The sequence below is a fragment of the Cucurbita pepo genome, chromosome 4 (genome assembly GCF_057944985.1).
Source record: "Cucurbita pepo subsp. pepo isolate OVF chromosome 4, ASM5794498v1, whole genome shotgun sequence".
Taxonomy (NCBI): domain Eukaryota; kingdom Viridiplantae; phylum Streptophyta; class Magnoliopsida; order Cucurbitales; family Cucurbitaceae; genus Cucurbita; species Cucurbita pepo.
Window position 1 is genome coordinate 11,075,676 of NC_141801.1, and position 17,377 is coordinate 11,093,052.

Below are 17,377 nucleotides of genomic sequence, written 5' to 3' on the forward strand. Positions count from 1 at the left end.
TAAAAATTATATAATATTCAATACTATATTAAATTTCAACTTGAATTTTTTCCCAAGAAAAAAGAGGACAAATACAATTACATTAAGGATCATATATTCATAGAATTTATTTATCACATTATCAAATAAAAAAAAATTGGAATAATATCAATCCTTATTTAGGTCTAAAAATATATATCTTTCATACCACTTATTATTAAGAAAAAAAACACATTTTCAACATATTTTTTTTTAACTCTTATAAAATGGAATTAATTAATTCATTCATGTATTAAATAACAAAAAAAAAAAACAATAATTATCTATATAATTAGTTTAATGGCTAGTTAAATCTTAAAAGTAATTCTTTTTTCACTAGAAAAGATATTAATAAACGTACATAATTTTAGTTCATAGTAATAAAAAAAAATATGGTTACATGCGTGTTGGATAATATTTGAAAAAAGGGTTAGGAGTAAGTCAAATACGCCTTATTAAAAATAGAATTTTTTTAAAAGAATCAAAGTAGCTTAAAAAAGAACCTTCTAAGATGCTTATCTTCCTTCGAAGAGCATCTTAGATCGTTAGGTTGTTCTCGATTGCTTCGAACAAAAATGGTAATCTATTTATATAGATGATTAGGTATCTATCAAACAAACAATCTTATCGGAATAGAATACAATTTAAGAAAATAATTTTTTTTTTTTTTTTTGAATAATATGTAAAGCATTTGATATGGAGGGAAACAGAAAAGGGGCTTTGAAAAGGAAAGAACATAAGCTTTTTCAACGAAGCCTCCAAATTAGTTATGGAATATTTATTTGTTTTGTAATATTCATTTGTTGCTATGAAGGAAGAAAATTTTGATATCAATACTTCCATCTTTAGGAAACAGTTAAATTTTGTTCATTTAAAATACCTTCGAGATCTACGATCATTTATATCAACCTAATTTTCTATTTTTTTTACAACGTACTTTAGGTTGTTACAATTTAAATACATTTCTCAATCATACAGTTAAGTAGAGATGTTCATTTAACCGGCCATTTCTCAAATAAGATGAAGAATAATAAAGGGAGTACTATAACAGCTTAAGTCTACCGTTAACAAATATAAGTTTGCTTTCCCTTTCAGGCTTCCTCTTAAAGAATAGGTTTCCAGACCCTTTATAAGAAATGTTTCAAGATCCACCCTTTTAGGGGCAAAATGTTCTGGCCACACCGCTTGTTGTCTAGCTCTGATACTATTTGTATCGGTCAAAATCTACCGCTAGTAGATATTGTCCTCCTTGAACTTTCCTTTTTGGACTTTCCTCAAAAATTTTAAAATGCGTCTACTAAGTAAAAATTTTCACACCCTTACCTAAGGAGATGACTAAGAAAGGTTTAAAATAAATTTATACACAGAAAAAGATAGAAATTTTAGAAATATTTGAGTATATTTTCAATAAAATTAATATTATTCTATTTTTTTAAATAAATATCCATTTGTATTAGAATTTTGGTTCTTATTTTGAAGTGCTGAATCGGGGGAAATGGTTTTCCTTATCACCAACGGTAAAATGAAAAATAATAATAATAATAATACAAAATTTTAAACTTCTAAATAAAATTTAAATTGGTAGACGGAGTGGAGGGAAAATATTAGCGAGAATCCAATGTCCGGACAACCCGAAGTCGCTTTGGGCCCGGCCCAATGTTTCCTTTAAACGCCGTTGACTGTATGCTTCCTACAGGCGAGTCGGCGGCCTAAAAATAACTTAACGGTAACAGAACAACGGCAACTGAATTCAAAAATCCACAGTGCACCTAATATTTGAATTTCAAATTTGAATCTCACAAACCCGTAACGGCCATTTCCTCTCTTCTTACCCTCCTTATACCTTATCTTTCTCCTTCACTCCTCTTCCTCACTCCCCGAAATTCCGCCATGGCTTCTCTCACTCCCGGAATCCTCTTGAAGCTTCTTCAGGCCATGAATTCCAATACCAGAGTCACTGGCGACCACCGTTCTGCTCTTCTCCAAGTCATCGGCATTGTTCCAGCCCTCGCCGGTTCCGAATTATGGCCCAATCGTGGGTTCTACATCCAGCTCTCTGATTCCCTTAATTCCACTTACGTCTCGCTTTCTGATCGCGAAACAGATCTCATCCTCTCGAATCGACTGCATCTCGGCCAGTTCGTTTATGTCGATCGTTTCGAATTCGACACGCCAGTCCCACGTGTTTGCGGTATTCGTCCGATTGCAGGGCGGCAAGCTTCTGTTGGAAGCCCTGAGCTACTAATTGCGAGGATTTCGGCTTCTAAGCGTGAGTTTGTGATTCAACCGGTGACCGATTCGGATCAATCGGCTGATCCTATTGCTGCATTGTCGTCTAATCAGAAATTGGAGGAGTCTCAAATTAATGAATCCAAGAGTAATTCGAAGACTGGAAATGGTAGGGGAAGGCAAGCCCTAGCTCCTCGAGATAATGTACAGATTGAAAATGTGGGGAGTACGGAAGGGAGCAAAGTTTCTCTTAAGCCTCAGAGGTTTTCTTCCCCTGCGTCAGGAAAAAGATCTATGTCAGCCGGAAAGAAGAATGTGGCGGTGGTTGAGAGAGATCCTTCACCGGCTGGAAAGGGGAAGAGGTCGGCTTCTCCAGTGCCCTCGAAATCTGTAGTCCCGAGTTTGGTAGCTGCACGTGAAGAGAACCGGGTGAGTTCGAAGGAGGCCGCCATTATAGTTCCTTCGAGGTATCGACAGCCATCCCCAAATGGCAGGAGACAAGCTTCTCCTAGTGTACGAAGGGCTTCTCTGTCACCGGCAAGAAGGTTATCAGGGGGTTTGAAGGTCTCCCCTCTTTTGGCAGTTGCAGATTCTTCTAGCAAGAAGAAGATGACTAACATAGCTTCTGGGATTTCTAAGGTTTCTGAGGCACTTGTTGGGTCTGCAAAATCGAATAGGAAGAGCTGGGATGATCAATCAACGGTCTCTTCTACCTCTGATGAGCACAGAGAAAGTGGGGTTTCAAAGAACAAGCCAGATCTACAAGCAATTCTTCGGACCCAGGTACAATCATTACACGTCGTTGATAACTAGAACCCTTTCCATTTTTATATGATGTTGTTGTCTTCTCTAGGCTGCCATTTCTAGACGATTGAGTGATGTAAATGATCATAGACCCAAGAGTGACGATGTGCAAAGAAAAGAGAAAAAGAAGTCCTTCAGTCCATCTAAGTGCGATGCTCCAGATGAGAGAAAATTTTCGGGTCTTGGTATCACTGTTCACGATAAGAAATGGAGTGATGGCAGTGTTCTAGTTGATGCAGCTCCTGCAAATCTTGTTAAACTTGCAAAGGTTCGAATTGAGATTGTAATTTGTGAGTTAAACTAGGGAAAGAAGTGAGTAAATTTAGTGTCAAACTTGGACTGAGGTTGTACTTGTTGATGTTATCAGGAGGCTATGCAAAGGAGAGATACTGCTTCTATAGCTGCAGCTGAAGCGTTGGAGGAGGCAATTTCTACTGAATCCATTATAAGGAGCATAAGGTATGCATTACCCACCTTTCCATTTCTTAGTGTTTGATTTGAACTGAATTGTGATTTGAACTTCCGTTTCTTTCCAGCATGTTTTCAGAACTTTCCTCTACGCACAAGACTGGAGACCTTTTGCACGTAGTGGACCAGTTTTTCATGATCTATAACGATGTTGTGAAATCAACGGAGATTGCAGAATCAGTTTTTGGCAGCCGGAATGGCAACAAACCTTGTGCCATTCCGGGGCAATCCAAACCTGCCTCCCTCTGGGTTGAAGCCGCCTTAGCCACCAACCTCGAGATAGTCTCACTTCTCACCAGCCAAGACAAAGGCTCTCTGCACAAAAATGGATCAAAAAGACAAACTATGGAGGCCTCTTCAGTTCCCAACTCCTCCAGTGCGGTGGTTCCATGGAGTAGAGGCCATGGAATGAAAGAGACCGTAGAGCTTGCTATGGAGTTGCAGTCTGAGATGAAGCTTTGGTTTCTTAAGTTTGTGGAGGATTCCCTTGATGCAGGTTCAAAGGTGTTCAGAGAAAGCTCTGGAGATGGCGTTAAAACATCGCCTCCAATCCCAAATCGTGGCTCCATTGCATCGGTTTTGTCCCAGTTAAAGCGAGTTAATGACTGGTTGGACCGTGTAGTTTCAAAGCGAGATGATCCTTTGAAAGAAAAGGTGGAAAGGTTAAAACGAAAGATATATGGTTTTGTCATCCAGAATGTTGATTGTTGATTCTTAATTTGTGTCGAAATCATCATCATGCTTAAGAAGAAGCATGTTTCTTAATTTCTCAGTTATCTTTATCTTTAAGCTAAATGGGAAAAGTTCAAAATTTTTATTGTATTTCTTGTGCACATTATGTTTTTTCACATCACGAACAATGTCAGTACCACCTGCAATCCACCAACAGAACTTTAAAATCCGCCTTTTTATTTTAGCTCCTCAAGCTTTCTTTGCATGCCTTAGCAAAAGTAGAGTCTTCTTCTACAAATGCTTCCAAACAGCAAGACGAGTTTCAACATTCTCTCATGGCTCCACCGTGGGTTCAAGAGCTCCAAATTCCTCACATAGACATCCCCATCACTATTGACCGTATGGTTCCAATCATGCCGGCACGCCCTATTCCTGCTGCCGACGGTGATTCCCTTTACCTATCTAACCTCGACGATGTCGTCGGAGCTCGTGTTTTCACTCCAACTGTCTACTTTTACCAGTTGGACAGCTTCAACTCCAGCGTGCCTGTAATGGAAATGCTTGGAGAAGCACTTTCCCTTGTTTTGGTTCCTTATTACCCTTTTTCAGGCAGGCTCAGAGAAACCAAAAATGGGAAGGTGGAAGTGTTCTTTGGACCAGAACAAGGAGCTCTAATGGTAGAAGCTCACTCTGAAATAACATTGGACAGTTTAGGAAACATAACGGTTCCAAACCCGGCATGGGAATCATTGATCTTCAAGTTCCCTAATGAGGAACCATACAAAGTACTCGAGATGCCATTGCTCATAGCACAAGTGACCATTTTCAAATGTGGGGGGTTCAGCTTAGGCTTGAGGCTCTGCCATTGCATCTGCGATGGCCTCGGCGCGATGCAATTCCTCAGCGCCTGGGCTGCCACGGCTAAATCAGGAACACTGACAACCAACCCACATCCATGTTGGGAACGAGAGTTTTTCAAGCCTCGTGACCCACCAATTGTGAAATTCCCCCACGTTGAGTTCATGAAAATTGACGATGGCTCGAGCTTGACGATGACCCTCTGGAAATCAAAACCCGTTCAAAGATGTTACCGTATCAGCCGCGAGTTCCAACTCTGGTTGAAATCCCACGCCCAACCAGACGACATGTCGACTTGCTCGACCTTCGACGCCATGGCCGCTCATATTTGGAGGTCATGGGTAGAGGCGCTCGATGTAAAACCAGTGGATTACACACTCCGGCTAACGTTTTCAGTGAATGCTCGACAGAAACTGAAAAACCCCCCATTGAAGAACGGGTTCTACGGCAATGTGCTCTGTCTCCCCTGCGTCACGAGCACCGTATCGGAGCTTGTCAATGACGATCTCTCAAAGACGACACGATTGGTCCGTGAGGCAAGAAACGGCGTGTCGGAGGAATATGTGAAATCGACGGTGGATTACATTGAAGTGGATAGGCCGAGAAGATTGGAATTTGGAGGGAAATTGACGATCACGCAGTGGACTAGGTTTTCGATCTATGAAACTGCGGATTTTGGATGGGGACGGCCAGTATATGCCGGCCCGATCGATCTGTCTCCAACGCCGCAGGTTTGTGTGTTCTTGCCGGAAGGGGCGACGGAATCAAACGGCTCAATGCTGGTCTGCATTTGCTTGCCGGAAAATGCTACCCAGAAATTCACAGAGTTGTTGTGTAGGGTGATGATGGATTAAGATTTAGAGTCTAATCGAACTATTGAGATGTATTGTAATACTCCATATTTGTGATTCCGTCTCGTTCCAAATCATGGTTCGAATTCTTATAAATGTTTTTTTTTTCTTAATTTCTTTAAGATCCACCTCTTTTTGGTTAAATAAAACATATTTAATTGACATAATTTGAATGAAAATGTTTGAAATAATGCTATGCTAATCTTTTCTATTATTGATTGCGATATGCCAGAGCATCATGTTGGATATGTACCTAAACTTGTTTCAGTTTATGAGACGAAACCATGTCATCGGAGAATAATAGAACAAAAGTGTCATCATACAATTACGTGAGAGTTGATATTGAGGACAAATTATTTAAATTTAATTTTAAAAAAATTGAATTATTTCCTAATTAAACCGCTCTTTAATAATTTCGTGAGATCTGCAATGAGCGTTAAAAAAATTAAAATGTGTAGGGTAACGGGCAGTCGTAAGACTACGAAATTGGCGCTACAAGAAGACATTAATTACGAGACTACCATTGTACAACTGGCAGTTGACACGTGTGAAACATAGGCGGGATTGCACATTTTGAGCGCAAAAAAGATTGGAGTGGGTTTTGAGCTGTTTCTGCGAAGGATATAATGAAAAGCTGAAAGGAGACCAATTGCGCTTTTGATTCCTGAATACCTCTGTTTGTTTGCCCACCAATACTTTTCTAATTTCTCTCTAATTCAAATGATTTTTAAAAGATATAAATAAATGTGAGAATTAAGTAATGAAAATAATACTCCAATTATTATAGTATAAGAAATTAGAAGAAGGCATTCCCCGCAGAAAGGACAAAAGGGAAGTCAAATAAGATTGAAATAAAGCAAGTACAGTTGAGCTACCCATTGTTTTAGTTACTTACTCTATTTATTTTTGTTTGTTGATGAATATTGGATTCTCATATTGCTCTATTTCTTGCTGCCATCAAATTTCATTCACTTGGTCATAACCAAAATATAAAACTCTATTTTAACTATTATTATTATTATTCTTTTTTTTTTTTTAAGAATAGTAATTTTCAAGACATTTTTCAAGCATATACATTAAAAATTAACAACAAAGTTTGATAACATAGTTTTTAAATTTAAGAAAAAATATCTATGGTTGAATCAATATGACAAAAATAATAATAACTCATTACATAGTCCGTTTGATTTGTTAAGATACTTTTTATTAATTCAACGGTTCCCACGAAAATCCTCTGATGAGATGGGCAATTTTTTTTTAAAGGTAATAGAGGTGGAGAATATGTTCCTCCAACTCATCCCTCACTTTATATATTTTCAAATGTAGCATTTTTTAAAAGGTATCAACGTATATACTGAGCAAGCAGCATGAGCATTGTATAGAAGGTAATGTTGGAAGACAAAAAATGTATATACTCGGCACCATTCTAGAGCTTTGACATCAACTTAAGTTAAGATTAAAATATATAATTTATATACTCCTTTCCTAAATAAACTTTAATCGCACCACATATAATCCATCATTGATTCATTCAACTTTGACCACGTATCCTATCAACTCTCAAATTTACTGTTACATACATTCAAGTAATAAATTAAAAGAGTTATTGAAACCAAAATAATAATAAAAAAAATGTTTTTTTTTTTTAATATTTAGGGGGAAAAACAAATACAATTATTAAAAACAGAGGACTAATTTCGTAATTTAATTTAAAATTAAGAAAAGGAGAGGATGATTCTGGAAGGGGACTGGTTTGAAAGAAAGCAGAGAAATGAAAATGCCGAGTAGGGCAAAATCGTAATTGCGGTATTAGAAGTGGGAATCGAGGGTAGAAATGTATGTTATTTATTTTGAAGGCTCCAAAATCAATTCCTCACCACTAACACCCACAGTTGGCCTCAACCCTCCGCCCCCTCTCCTTCTCCATAATTTCCCTTTTTCTTTCGTTCTTTATTTTCCATTTTGAAACGAGCTAAATAAAAACAGCTAACTCAATAAATTTCCGAACGCCGAACACGAAGAATCATCAAATCCAACTACAGCAAACCCTACGATCCGCGGCGAATAAGGAGGGATCTGCATTCCAACTTCCTGCATTACTTCTTTTTCCTTGTCGTCTTTTCGCCAGAGGATTTTTGACATCCGTTTGCTTCTCTTTTCTTCCGACGGTCAAGGTACGGGGGCCGTAGTTTTCTTCTCTTTTGGTTTTTATCTGTTTCTTGTCTGATCTGGAAGTTGAGAGAATGACGGAGCTAGGCTGCTTTTGCCGTGTTTAGTGTTTGACGAATTAATCGTTTGAGATCTGTATTTGAAGGTTTTGTTTTACTTGTTTTGTTTATCGTTCTTTGTTTTCTGGGCCACGGAGCGTGTTTTTTGAAGTCTGCACGTCTATTTTATTATTGCTGTTACGTACGGTTTATTTCGCTCGACGGAATTTTGCGTTATTCCTGGTTTATAGTTTTTCTATGGTTTTATTGGATGCTTATTTTGATTTCCGTTTCTGATCTTGTGTTTATTTAGCTCTGTGGTTCTACGTTTGGGACGAGATCTGTTTTCTCTTCTACTGTAGATTTATGAAAGGTTTCTTCTGATCTCGCTATAAGCGTGCAAGTGGATGGTTCTCTTTTCAGCTCATGCATTCATTGATTCTTGGTGCGATTTTTTCTTAAATAGCTTGTTGTCATTTTCGCTCTTTCTGCTCTTTTTTTCTTTATTGTCGTTGTATGTTATGCGTGAAAATACTCGCAGTGTCTCTTGATGATCTTGGATTAGTTTTTTGTTTCGCTCAATCTTGCTATGCTACACGGACTTTTTTTTTTTTTTTTTTTTTTTTTTTTTTTTTTTTTTTTTTTTTGACAAAGTTTTACAAATTGTCTATTTGAATTTATCGCGTAGATTCATGTTTTATATTCCGGTTCCGCGAATCTCTGTTTTTAAATGACTTTCTAGTTCGTTTTAGGTCCAATCTTTTGATGTCTTTGGGTTCACTTCTGTGGACACTCCTCTCTTTTCCTTCTGTGATTATTCACTGAATCTTACCTCGTACACGATTTTGTTCACTTTCGTAATTATTGTACACGAGTTTAATGTATATTTTTATGCTTCTAGAGAAAGAGGAAGTTTGTTAATTACATGTATGACCAAATATTGATGATTCCTATATCAACTTCATGAAGCTTTCTTAATGAATGGATACTAAATTCCATGTAGTTGCGTATAGGTTGCTAATGTATGTTTCCCCAAGAACTCAGCCATCTTTCATGTACTTAGACTTCTGTTGATAGAGGGAAATTCATTGGAACGAGTCTCTGGTTGGCATATTACAACCGTTATCTGGTAGAAAGTTCGACATGGTTGCCACTGCAGCTACTTCTGCCTTTTTTCCTGCTATTTCTCTGTCCTCGGACTCTGGAGAAAAGTCAACTAAGTTCGGCGGTGGTTCTGTCAATCCTGGAGGAAGCAGGCCGAAATCTTCTTCCCGTGGTTTGCAAGTTAAGGCTAATGCCCAAGCTCCTTCAAAGATAAATGGTACTTCCGTTGGATTGGAGGGTGTCAAGCTGGACGATGACTTGACATCACCTCCTCCAAGGACTTTCATAAACGTACTTCCTGACTGGAGCATGCTTCTTGCTGCTATCACTACCATCTTCCTGGCGGCTGAGAAGCAGTGGATGATGCTTGACTGGAAACCTAGGCGGCCTGACATGCTTATTGATTCGTTTGGTTTGGGAAGAATTGTGCAGGATGGTCTCGTGTTTCGGCAGAACTTTTCAATTAGATCATATGAAATTGGTGCAGATCGGACTGCATCTATAGAAACATTAATGAATCATTTACAGGTACATGATTGATCATTCTGTTTCTTTCTTGTTGGATATTAATTCTTATGCTGTTTATCTGTGGTAAATTTTAAAAAATTTGGTTGCTCTTGCCGGTCAAATGCACTATAGGTTGTTAATTCTTCTATATCTTCATTATTTGGAAACAGTGAGATGATATCTTGTTCTTTTATACAGGAAACTGCACTTAATCATGTAAAAACTGCTGGACTACTAGGTGATGGATTTGGTTCTACACCAGAAATGTGTAAAAAAAACTTGATATGGGTAGTTGCAAAGATGCAGGTTGTGGTAGATAGATACCCTACTTGGTAAGTTGCCATATGTTTCTTTTATATATGTGTATATATATCCTAGAAAAGCAAAATAATTTGCAGCTGCTAACATTTATTCATTTTTACAGTAGCATTATCTTTCCATTGATCATGTAGGATGAATGATTTAGATGTTTGACTTCTATGGATTTTCATATTTTCAGGAAATGTAGACAACAGCTAGTTATGTCTTTTAGGTTGTCTATTTTAAAAGTGCTTCTGTAATTTTAATTAGAAATGTGTTCTGATATCTGGAAAACTTCACCTCTCATGGTTATGGTACTATATGTGTAATTAAATAGTTCTTGCGAATTATTTATAGGTTAAAGTTCTCGAGGACTGAATCATTTTTCCCCCCTTTTTGTCAGGGGTGATGTTGTTCAAGTAGACACTTGGGTCGGTGCATCTGGGAAGAATGGCATGCGACGAGATTGGCTTGTTCGTGATTGCAAAACTGGTGAAACTCTTACTAGGGCCTCAAGGTATAGGTTTCCGCTGCCAGCAAGTAATCCGTGTTTTTTCTTTCCCTCCCCTCAATTCCCCTGGTAATTATTCTACCGCTTGATCATAACTGCCTTTCTAATAACTGTGTGGGATTGTTTTTCTGTTCCTGTCCAATGACAGTGTCTGGGTGATGATGAATAAGCAGACAAGAAAATTATCAAAGATTCCTGGGGAAGTTAGAGGGGAAATAGAGCCTTATTTTGCAAATTCACCTCCCATAGTGGAAGAAGATGGCAGGAAACTTACCAAACTTGATGATGATAGTGCTGATTATATACGTACAGGTTTGACGGTAAGTTATACTTCCGTTTGGTTAAATATATTTACTAGTAGGCTTCCTCGTTTCATTCTTGTGAGTGACATGTATTTCGAATTGCAGCCTAGATGGAGCGATTTAGATGTCAACCAGCATGTTAATAATGTGAAGTACATTGGCTGGGTACTCGAGGTAGTTTCTCTTTTCAAAATGACTCTTGGTTTCTCCTTTATCCGAACACATGTCTCTGACCAAAAGATTTGGTACTCACAGAGTGCACCTCTGCCAATCCTGGAGAGTCACGAACTCTCTACCATGACTTTGGAATACAGGAGAGAATGTGGAAGGGACAGCGTGCTGCAATCCCTTACTGCTGTGTCTGGTGCTGGTATCAGCAATTTGGCCGATGCTGGTGACATCGAGTGCCACCACTTGCTTCGACTTGAAAATGGAGCTGAGATTGTTAGAGGAAGGACTGAGTGGAGGCCCAAACACGCGACAAACTTCGGGATGGTGGGTCAGATTCCAGCCGGAAATACTTAAAAAAAGAAATTCAATTGGAGAAGCTACCTCGTAGCTGGAGTCGTCTCTGGTTGTGGCCCCACCACCTTGTGCATTCACTGCTTGTGTTGTAGAGTCCTGCTTCCGTTTTTTCTTCTCGGATTTGAGAAATCCCCATATAAATATAAGATATATCTATATATATATATATATATATATGTTTCCGGCCCTTCCCTAAACCATCTGTTTCCATGGAAGGAAAAAGACCAAAAAACATGCCAGTCCGTCTCATTGTAATTATTCATTCTTTTATTGTCCCCATTCTCTCAATTGTCCCAACGGAAAGGTAAAATATACTTCAGCACATCATCTATTTAATGTTTTGCTCTTAGGTTCAGCTTTGCTGACTGTACCTGCGTTTTACTTATTGGTGATTGCCATCATTTAATCAGACTTAAACTGTGAAATGTCTACCTTATTTTCAATTGTTAATTCATTTTATTTTGTACTGATTGATCCTTAATTCTTCTTTGCCAGCCTGGTTTATAATTGAGAAAGGAAGTTTCTGTAGCATGATGTGACGAGTTTTCGTTTTATTGGTCAGATTTTGCAGCCCGGCTTCTTAGCTGGACCAACCAACTAACAGGTTGCCGCCTCCACGTTCTGTAATGGCCCTACCTTGGTCTTTCTCTTGTTTTTGAAAAGCAAATAACGTAAGCTAACCTTATCTAAATGAATGACTAATAATAGAGAACATAGAAACTGGTTTCAAGTAATGCAAGAATGTCTCGCTATTTTAGTTCAACTTATCTAAATGAATGACAGTTAGAGCTTTATCAGTATTTCTAAACTTAACATTGAAACCTTTGAAATAATATGGATATTTGGAAACAAATACCAAACCTTAGAGATATATTTCTTATAATTTTGGCAAGGTAAAGTGGTTGATCAGCAAAACCAAGTACATGAACTGCGTGATTATACTAAATTAATCAAGTAATTAATTGTGTGTGTGAAAATGCAAGCACATTCAATGAAGCTTCTTAGCAACTACAACAAAAATGTAATACTAAATGCAATGTATTTTGTCACAAACTTCATTCAATTTGAGACATATGCCAAACGTCATGAAATTAAAAGTTGTCTTCAACATAATTATGGTTATGTATTGATTATTGGGACGGGAGATGACCCATTACAACTTTATTCTAATATACTTTACTTAGATACAAATTTAAGACATTTGAGGAACACATTTAAAACTAATTTTAACAGAAACAAAATTTATTTTTTAAAAAATTATTATAAACTAAGTTTGTATAATTTAATGAAAATAATGATAATAAAAGGAATAGGATAAGAATGATGGTTGGACAAGGTGTCGACAAAGTGAAAAGCTTCCCGATGTTTCTGTCTCCCGAAAGACCTTCCATAGTCAATCAGTGTGTCCATTGACTTTTTTTAGTAACACTCTATGGGACCCACCTAGTTACTTTTGTGCCACCTCATCCACTTCCGTCAAATTGGTCTTATCGTATTCCCATAGTGCCTTCCCTTGTCTCAATCTCAAAATGTGATTGAAAGATGCAAGAACACCAAAAACTTTAGGAAAAAAAAGTTGAAACATTATATTATAATAATAATAATAATAATTTCCTAAGTTGAAAGATTCAAGAATACGACAACAACTTATAAATAATAAATAATTTCCTAAGTTGAGATGAGAAAAGCAGAGACAATACCAATTAATTTTGCTGTGAAATTTACGTAAAGGAATAAAGGGCATTTAGATTGAATGTACCGACAATCACCTCCCTAATTTCAATTCTGCTTCTCTCATGGCAACTCTGGCCATGCCCCCACGTGTCGTCTTCTCACTTGCTCCTTTGCTTCTATATATATGAAACCCATTCGTGGTTCATTCATTATTCACTACCAAACAGAAACAGAGACAGACAACAGAGTGTGTAGCTATGTCGTCGGCGGAGACAGTTCCAGAGTCGCCGGAATCTGATTTGACCCATATCAATTTCGATGAAACTGAGCTTACCTTGGGGCTTCCCGGAGCCGAGTTTCGCCCAACTCAGCCAAACAAAGTGTATCACAAACCTAATGCTAATAGACGTGCTTTCCATGAGGCTGATGATGCCGGAGCCGGGAACTCCACAAGTAATTGAATTTCTTTTACGTCCATCTATTATTAATGCTATGGTTCCTTATTAAGCTCTTATATGTGAATAATATATGGAATGTTTTGAATGTTAAGGGAAAAAGCCGGCAGCCATGGGTTGGCCGCCGGTGAGATCATACAGAAAAAAGACAACAGAAATGAACTATAAGTACGTTAAAGTTGCTGCAGATGGGGCGCCGTATTTGCGTAAGCTCGACCTTCAGATGTTCAATGGCTATCACCAACTGTTCAAGGCATTCCAGGGATTGTTCCCCTCCTTTCCAATATGTTGTGAGTCCATCCACTTTAGTATCTTATTCATCCAACTATACTCAGATTGATATTGAATAATATTTTAAATGATTACTTGGAGGAAGGCAACCATTTGAACCCAGTGAAGAGAGCAGATGAATACTTACCAACTTACGAAGATAAAGATGGGGATTGGATGTTAGTTGGAGACGTCCCTTGGAAGTAAGTTTAATTGTTATCTTCCCCATAACTTTTCTTATAGTTTGGATTCTAATCGTGTTGCAAATTGTGCAGATTCTTCATTGAATCTTGCAAACGTATTCGTTTGATGAAAGGCTCAGATGGAAATGGCAATGGCATAGGTTTTCTTCCCTTCATTTGTTCCATTTTTATTATCCAAATTAACAAAGGGACTTGCCATTGTTAACTTATGAGTTTGTTTTTCACTTTTATGCAGCTCCCAGAGCCCCATAGAGAGGAGGAAGGTCAAGGCTTTGGATGGCTAGTTTTTTCATTTTTAATTCGTTAAACTTGGGTTGAGGATATGATCTTAGTTATGGGCTTGCTTGAATGCTATTAGGCCTTAAGATGTTGTATAGTTGTTAACTTGATCACAGGTGGAGTGATCAAATACTAATGGGTCATTGTCATGTTCAAACTCTTCCTCTTATCTGCTAAGTAATAATAAGAACTCAGGTTATCGACTAAATCAACAACAGACAATTTTAGCGTACCATTTTGGTTGGAGAAGAGAGCTCGTTGAATTCGTTACTGCCAGAGTTTGACACAGCTATCATTTGATGCAGCCAATGCTGATACCAGCTTGTCATGAGCAAGCAGTGTCCTTGTCTTGTTTTCTGTCATGTCCCAAAGCTCCAGTGACTGGAAACCAACAATTCCATTTAGAACATAACAATACATATAAATCATAGAACTTAAACACAGAAACATTAAATAATAGCATGTGAAGGAACTTGGAATAGCTGAGACTAACCTCATGAGAGGCAATGATCAAAAGAGAAGTATTGGTGGGATGAAGAACATGGGTACGAAATGTGTTTCAATACTCATGAACGCACTCTCCTTCGCAACTATGGGATCTCACAATCCGGTCCAGCGTCCTCACTGACACTCGTTCCTCTCTCCATCGATATGGGATCTCACAGTCTACTCATGAAACACTCGATTACACACAATGTGAAGTGCAAGTTGATTGTAACATCACAGTTTAGCTGGCATTGTAATATCAAAACCTATCTCAATCAAGAGTTGATGTATATACACTATTTCACACACAAATTGTGTCATAACTCTATTATGACTCAATACTTGAACATGAAACCACACTTTGTTTCTTACTCTTCCACAACATCAAATTGCCTCCTACAAGAACACTATCCACAAATTGGTCTGCTATCAGCATTTGAAAAACATTCAAGTTTTGTATGGTCTTATACAATTTCATGTCGAAGTGCACCTTTTAGGCGGCATAGAATTTGAATTTGTTCCACTGTAACCCAATGATCTATTGTAGGTGAAAGCATATACTAACTTACAACAAGCGATGTCTAGCTATGTCACTATCAAATAATTCAACTTTCTAACCAATCTTCATATCACTCAATGTGTTTAAAGGATTCTCCTTCTTTGGAGAGTAGCAAATTAGGTATTATCAAAGCACTTCATAATAATAATATATATAGTATAAGGAATTAAACCCATGTGATGAAAGCAGGATTTACTTACATTATCAACATCCCAAGCCTTGACAGTCCTGTCACCTGAAGATGTTGCAATCTTTAATGTCCTTGGACTAACGCAAACATCAGTTATCCATTGTGAATGTTCATCGGACTTCACTGTAAACGACTTTGTGCAACACAATGTAGCCTGCACCAAAAATTTGTTCACAAAACGTCCTCGAATCTGAAACATACTTACATATATCGATAAAGTAGCATACTTGACAAATAATCATGCATGCAATAGGTCTCACAACATTTATTTACATAGTCAACATTGAATCACTCAACACACAACCATACAATGACAAACATATGTTCTCAAGTTTTGATTTTGCACAAAAAAAAGAGAGAGAAAAAAAAAAAAAAGACTAATAAGTTCATGTATGATAGGTCTCTAATTGAACTTCTTACTATAAGATTGATGATGAAAATTCTAAGAATCCACGTTGTTCTTGTACGAGAAGAAAGAAAATTTCTTCATAACATTAATAATCAACACTATCAGGCGAATTCAATCGCAATTGCTCATACAAATTCATCCAAATATGTTTTCCTAGATGAGACAATATCATCACCATTGATGAACTGTATACATTTCCTAGAAAATTCAAGGAGTTCAAAGCTTCATAACTCTGACCTTAGCCTATAATCATGGTTCCGGCTCCATTGTCAGTCATGATCTCTAGCAGCAACGAATGCTCCAGCCTCCCGTCAATGATACTCGCCGTCCTCACCCCTTGAGCCAACGATCGGACACAACAATTCACCTTTGGAATCATCCCTCCGCCGATTCTTCCCTCTTCCATCATCTTCTTCACTCCTTTTATGTCTATCTGCTTCACTAAGCTTTTCGGATCGTCACGGTCTTCCAGAATCCCCGCCACATCCGTCAGTAAGATCAGCTTCTCCGCCCCCAGCGCCGCCGCTAATTCTCCGGCAACTGTGTCCGCGTTGATATTGTACATCTGCCCCGACTCATCGGCAGCCACCGAAGAAACCACCGGAATGTGGCCTTTGTCCAGAAGTGCCTGTAGAACCGTAGGATCCACACGTGCGACCTCGCCTACGAATCCTAACTGTGCTGCGTTAGGGGCTGGTCGAGCCGTCAGTAGCCGCCCATCCACACCGCAGAGCCCTGCAGCCGATGCTCCGGCCTTATTGATCAACGAAACCAGGTTCTTATTCACGTCGCCGACCAACACCATCGACACTATTTTCATCGTTTCGGCGTCGGTAACACGAAGACCGTCGCGGAAAACGACCTCAATGTTGAGCCGTTTGAGCCAGTTGTTGATTTCCGGCCCGCCGCCATGGACCAGGATCGGACGAAGGCCGACGCAGGACAGAAGTACAAGATCATTAACAACCGATGCCTGGAGCGACCGCGATTTCATAGCGGCCCCACCGTACTTCACAACAATCGTTTTACCTCGAAATTTCTGTATGAATGGCAGTGATTCCGAGAGAACATCTACTCGGAACTGCTCTGGACTTACAGAATCAACCACAGCCTCCATTTGTTGAGTTGCCGAGCACCTAATCGACAGCGACGAAGAAGAACTTATTCTGCGCAATCGCGGAGCGGGCGAGAAAATGGAGGAACTGGAAATGGAAGGATTGAACAAGGATTTGGAGGAAAATAGGTTGAAGGCGGATGGATTGAGCAAGCTTTCGATCGTCGACATTTTAATCAGACCGGCGAGAGAGAATGAGCGGCGGAAGGAGGCGGCGATTTGATGCTGAGAATTTCGAAAGGATAATTAGGGCTTAAAGAGCGCAAGTTTATAACAATTTCACGTATCTGGTCTGATCTCTTCACGCATTTCTTTCTGTTTCTCTCACACGCGCAAATGGACTGGTCTCTTCACGCATTTCTTCTCCCCATTTCAATCTCAT

The 17,377-nt window shown here is 38.6% G+C and overlaps 5 protein-coding genes across 13 annotated transcripts; 4 read left to right on the plus strand and 1 right to left on the minus strand.

The window, feature by feature from the left end:
* The first annotated feature begins 1,820 nt into the window (after positions 1–1,820).
* Positions 1,821–4,435, plus strand: LOC111792318 (serine/arginine repetitive matrix protein, putative (DUF936)). Its single transcript, XM_023673703.2, has 4 exons — positions 1,821–3,030; positions 3,101–3,319; positions 3,419–3,510; positions 3,588–4,435. The coding sequence occupies exons 1-4, from the start codon at positions 1,909–1,911 to the stop codon at positions 4,228–4,230; spliced, it is 2,076 nt and encodes a 691-aa protein (XP_023529471.2). The 5' UTR covers positions 1,821–1,908; the 3' UTR covers positions 4,231–4,435.
* Positions 4,436–4,520: 85 nt separating this feature from the next.
* On the plus strand, positions 4,521–6,025 carry LOC111792319 (HXXXD-type acyl-transferase family protein). The gene has a single exon (XM_023673704.2). The coding sequence runs from the start codon at positions 4,527–4,529 to the stop codon at positions 5,901–5,903; it is 1,377 nt and encodes a 458-aa protein (XP_023529472.2). The 5' UTR covers positions 4,521–4,526; the 3' UTR covers positions 5,904–6,025.
* Positions 6,026–7,796: 1,771 nt separating this feature from the next.
* Positions 7,797–11,837, plus strand: LOC111793517 (palmitoyl-acyl carrier protein thioesterase, chloroplastic). 6 transcript variants are annotated; one of them, XM_087123337.1, is made up of 7 exons: positions 7,798–8,074; positions 8,421–8,552; positions 9,111–9,739; positions 9,917–10,050; positions 10,422–10,535; positions 10,678–11,005; positions 11,087–11,837. In XM_087123337.1, exons 3-7 carry the CDS (start codon positions 9,251–9,253, stop codon positions 11,354–11,356), a joined length of 1,335 nt encoding a protein of 444 aa, XP_086979463.1. In that variant the 5' UTR covers positions 7,798–8,074; positions 8,421–8,552; positions 9,111–9,250; the 3' UTR covers positions 11,357–11,837. The 6 variants fall into 6 exon arrangements, with proteins under 6 accessions (XP_086979464.1, XP_086979463.1, XP_086979462.1 ...); XM_087123336.1 differs by having other exon boundaries at positions 9,121–9,739; XM_023675430.2 differs by lacking the exon at positions 8,421–8,552 and having other exon boundaries at positions 7,799–8,074; positions 9,121–9,739; positions 10,678–10,849; positions 10,937–11,005.
* Positions 11,838–12,454: 617 nt separating this feature from the next.
* Positions 12,455–17,376, minus strand: LOC111793518 (acetylglutamate kinase, chloroplastic-like). 4 transcript variants are annotated; one of them, XM_023675437.2, is made up of 5 exons: positions 16,119–17,376; positions 15,483–15,626; positions 14,731–14,968; positions 14,471–14,618; positions 12,455–12,879 (listed from the first exon to the last, which is right to left on the minus strand). In XM_023675437.2, the coding sequence occupies exon 1, from the start codon at positions 17,164–17,166 to the stop codon at positions 16,120–16,122; it is 1,047 nt and encodes a 348-aa protein (XP_023531205.1). In that variant the 5' UTR covers positions 17,167–17,376; the 3' UTR covers positions 12,455–12,879; positions 14,471–14,618; positions 14,731–14,968; positions 15,483–15,626; position 16,119. The 4 variants fall into 4 exon arrangements, with proteins under 4 accessions (XP_023531205.1, XP_023531203.1, XP_023531202.1 ...); XM_023675435.2 differs by lacking the exon at positions 12,455–12,879 and having other exon boundaries at positions 14,299–14,618; positions 14,731–14,903; XM_023675434.2 differs by lacking the exon at positions 12,455–12,879 and having other exon boundaries at positions 14,299–14,618.
* On the plus strand, positions 13,288–14,386 carry LOC111793520 (auxin-responsive protein IAA1-like). The gene is made up of 5 exons (XM_023675440.2): positions 13,288–13,483; positions 13,581–13,775; positions 13,862–13,958; positions 14,031–14,098; positions 14,194–14,386. Exons 1-5 carry the CDS (start codon positions 13,288–13,290, stop codon positions 14,208–14,210), a joined length of 573 nt encoding a protein of 190 aa, XP_023531208.2. The 3' UTR covers positions 14,211–14,386.
* Position 17,377: the final 1 nt, after the last annotated feature.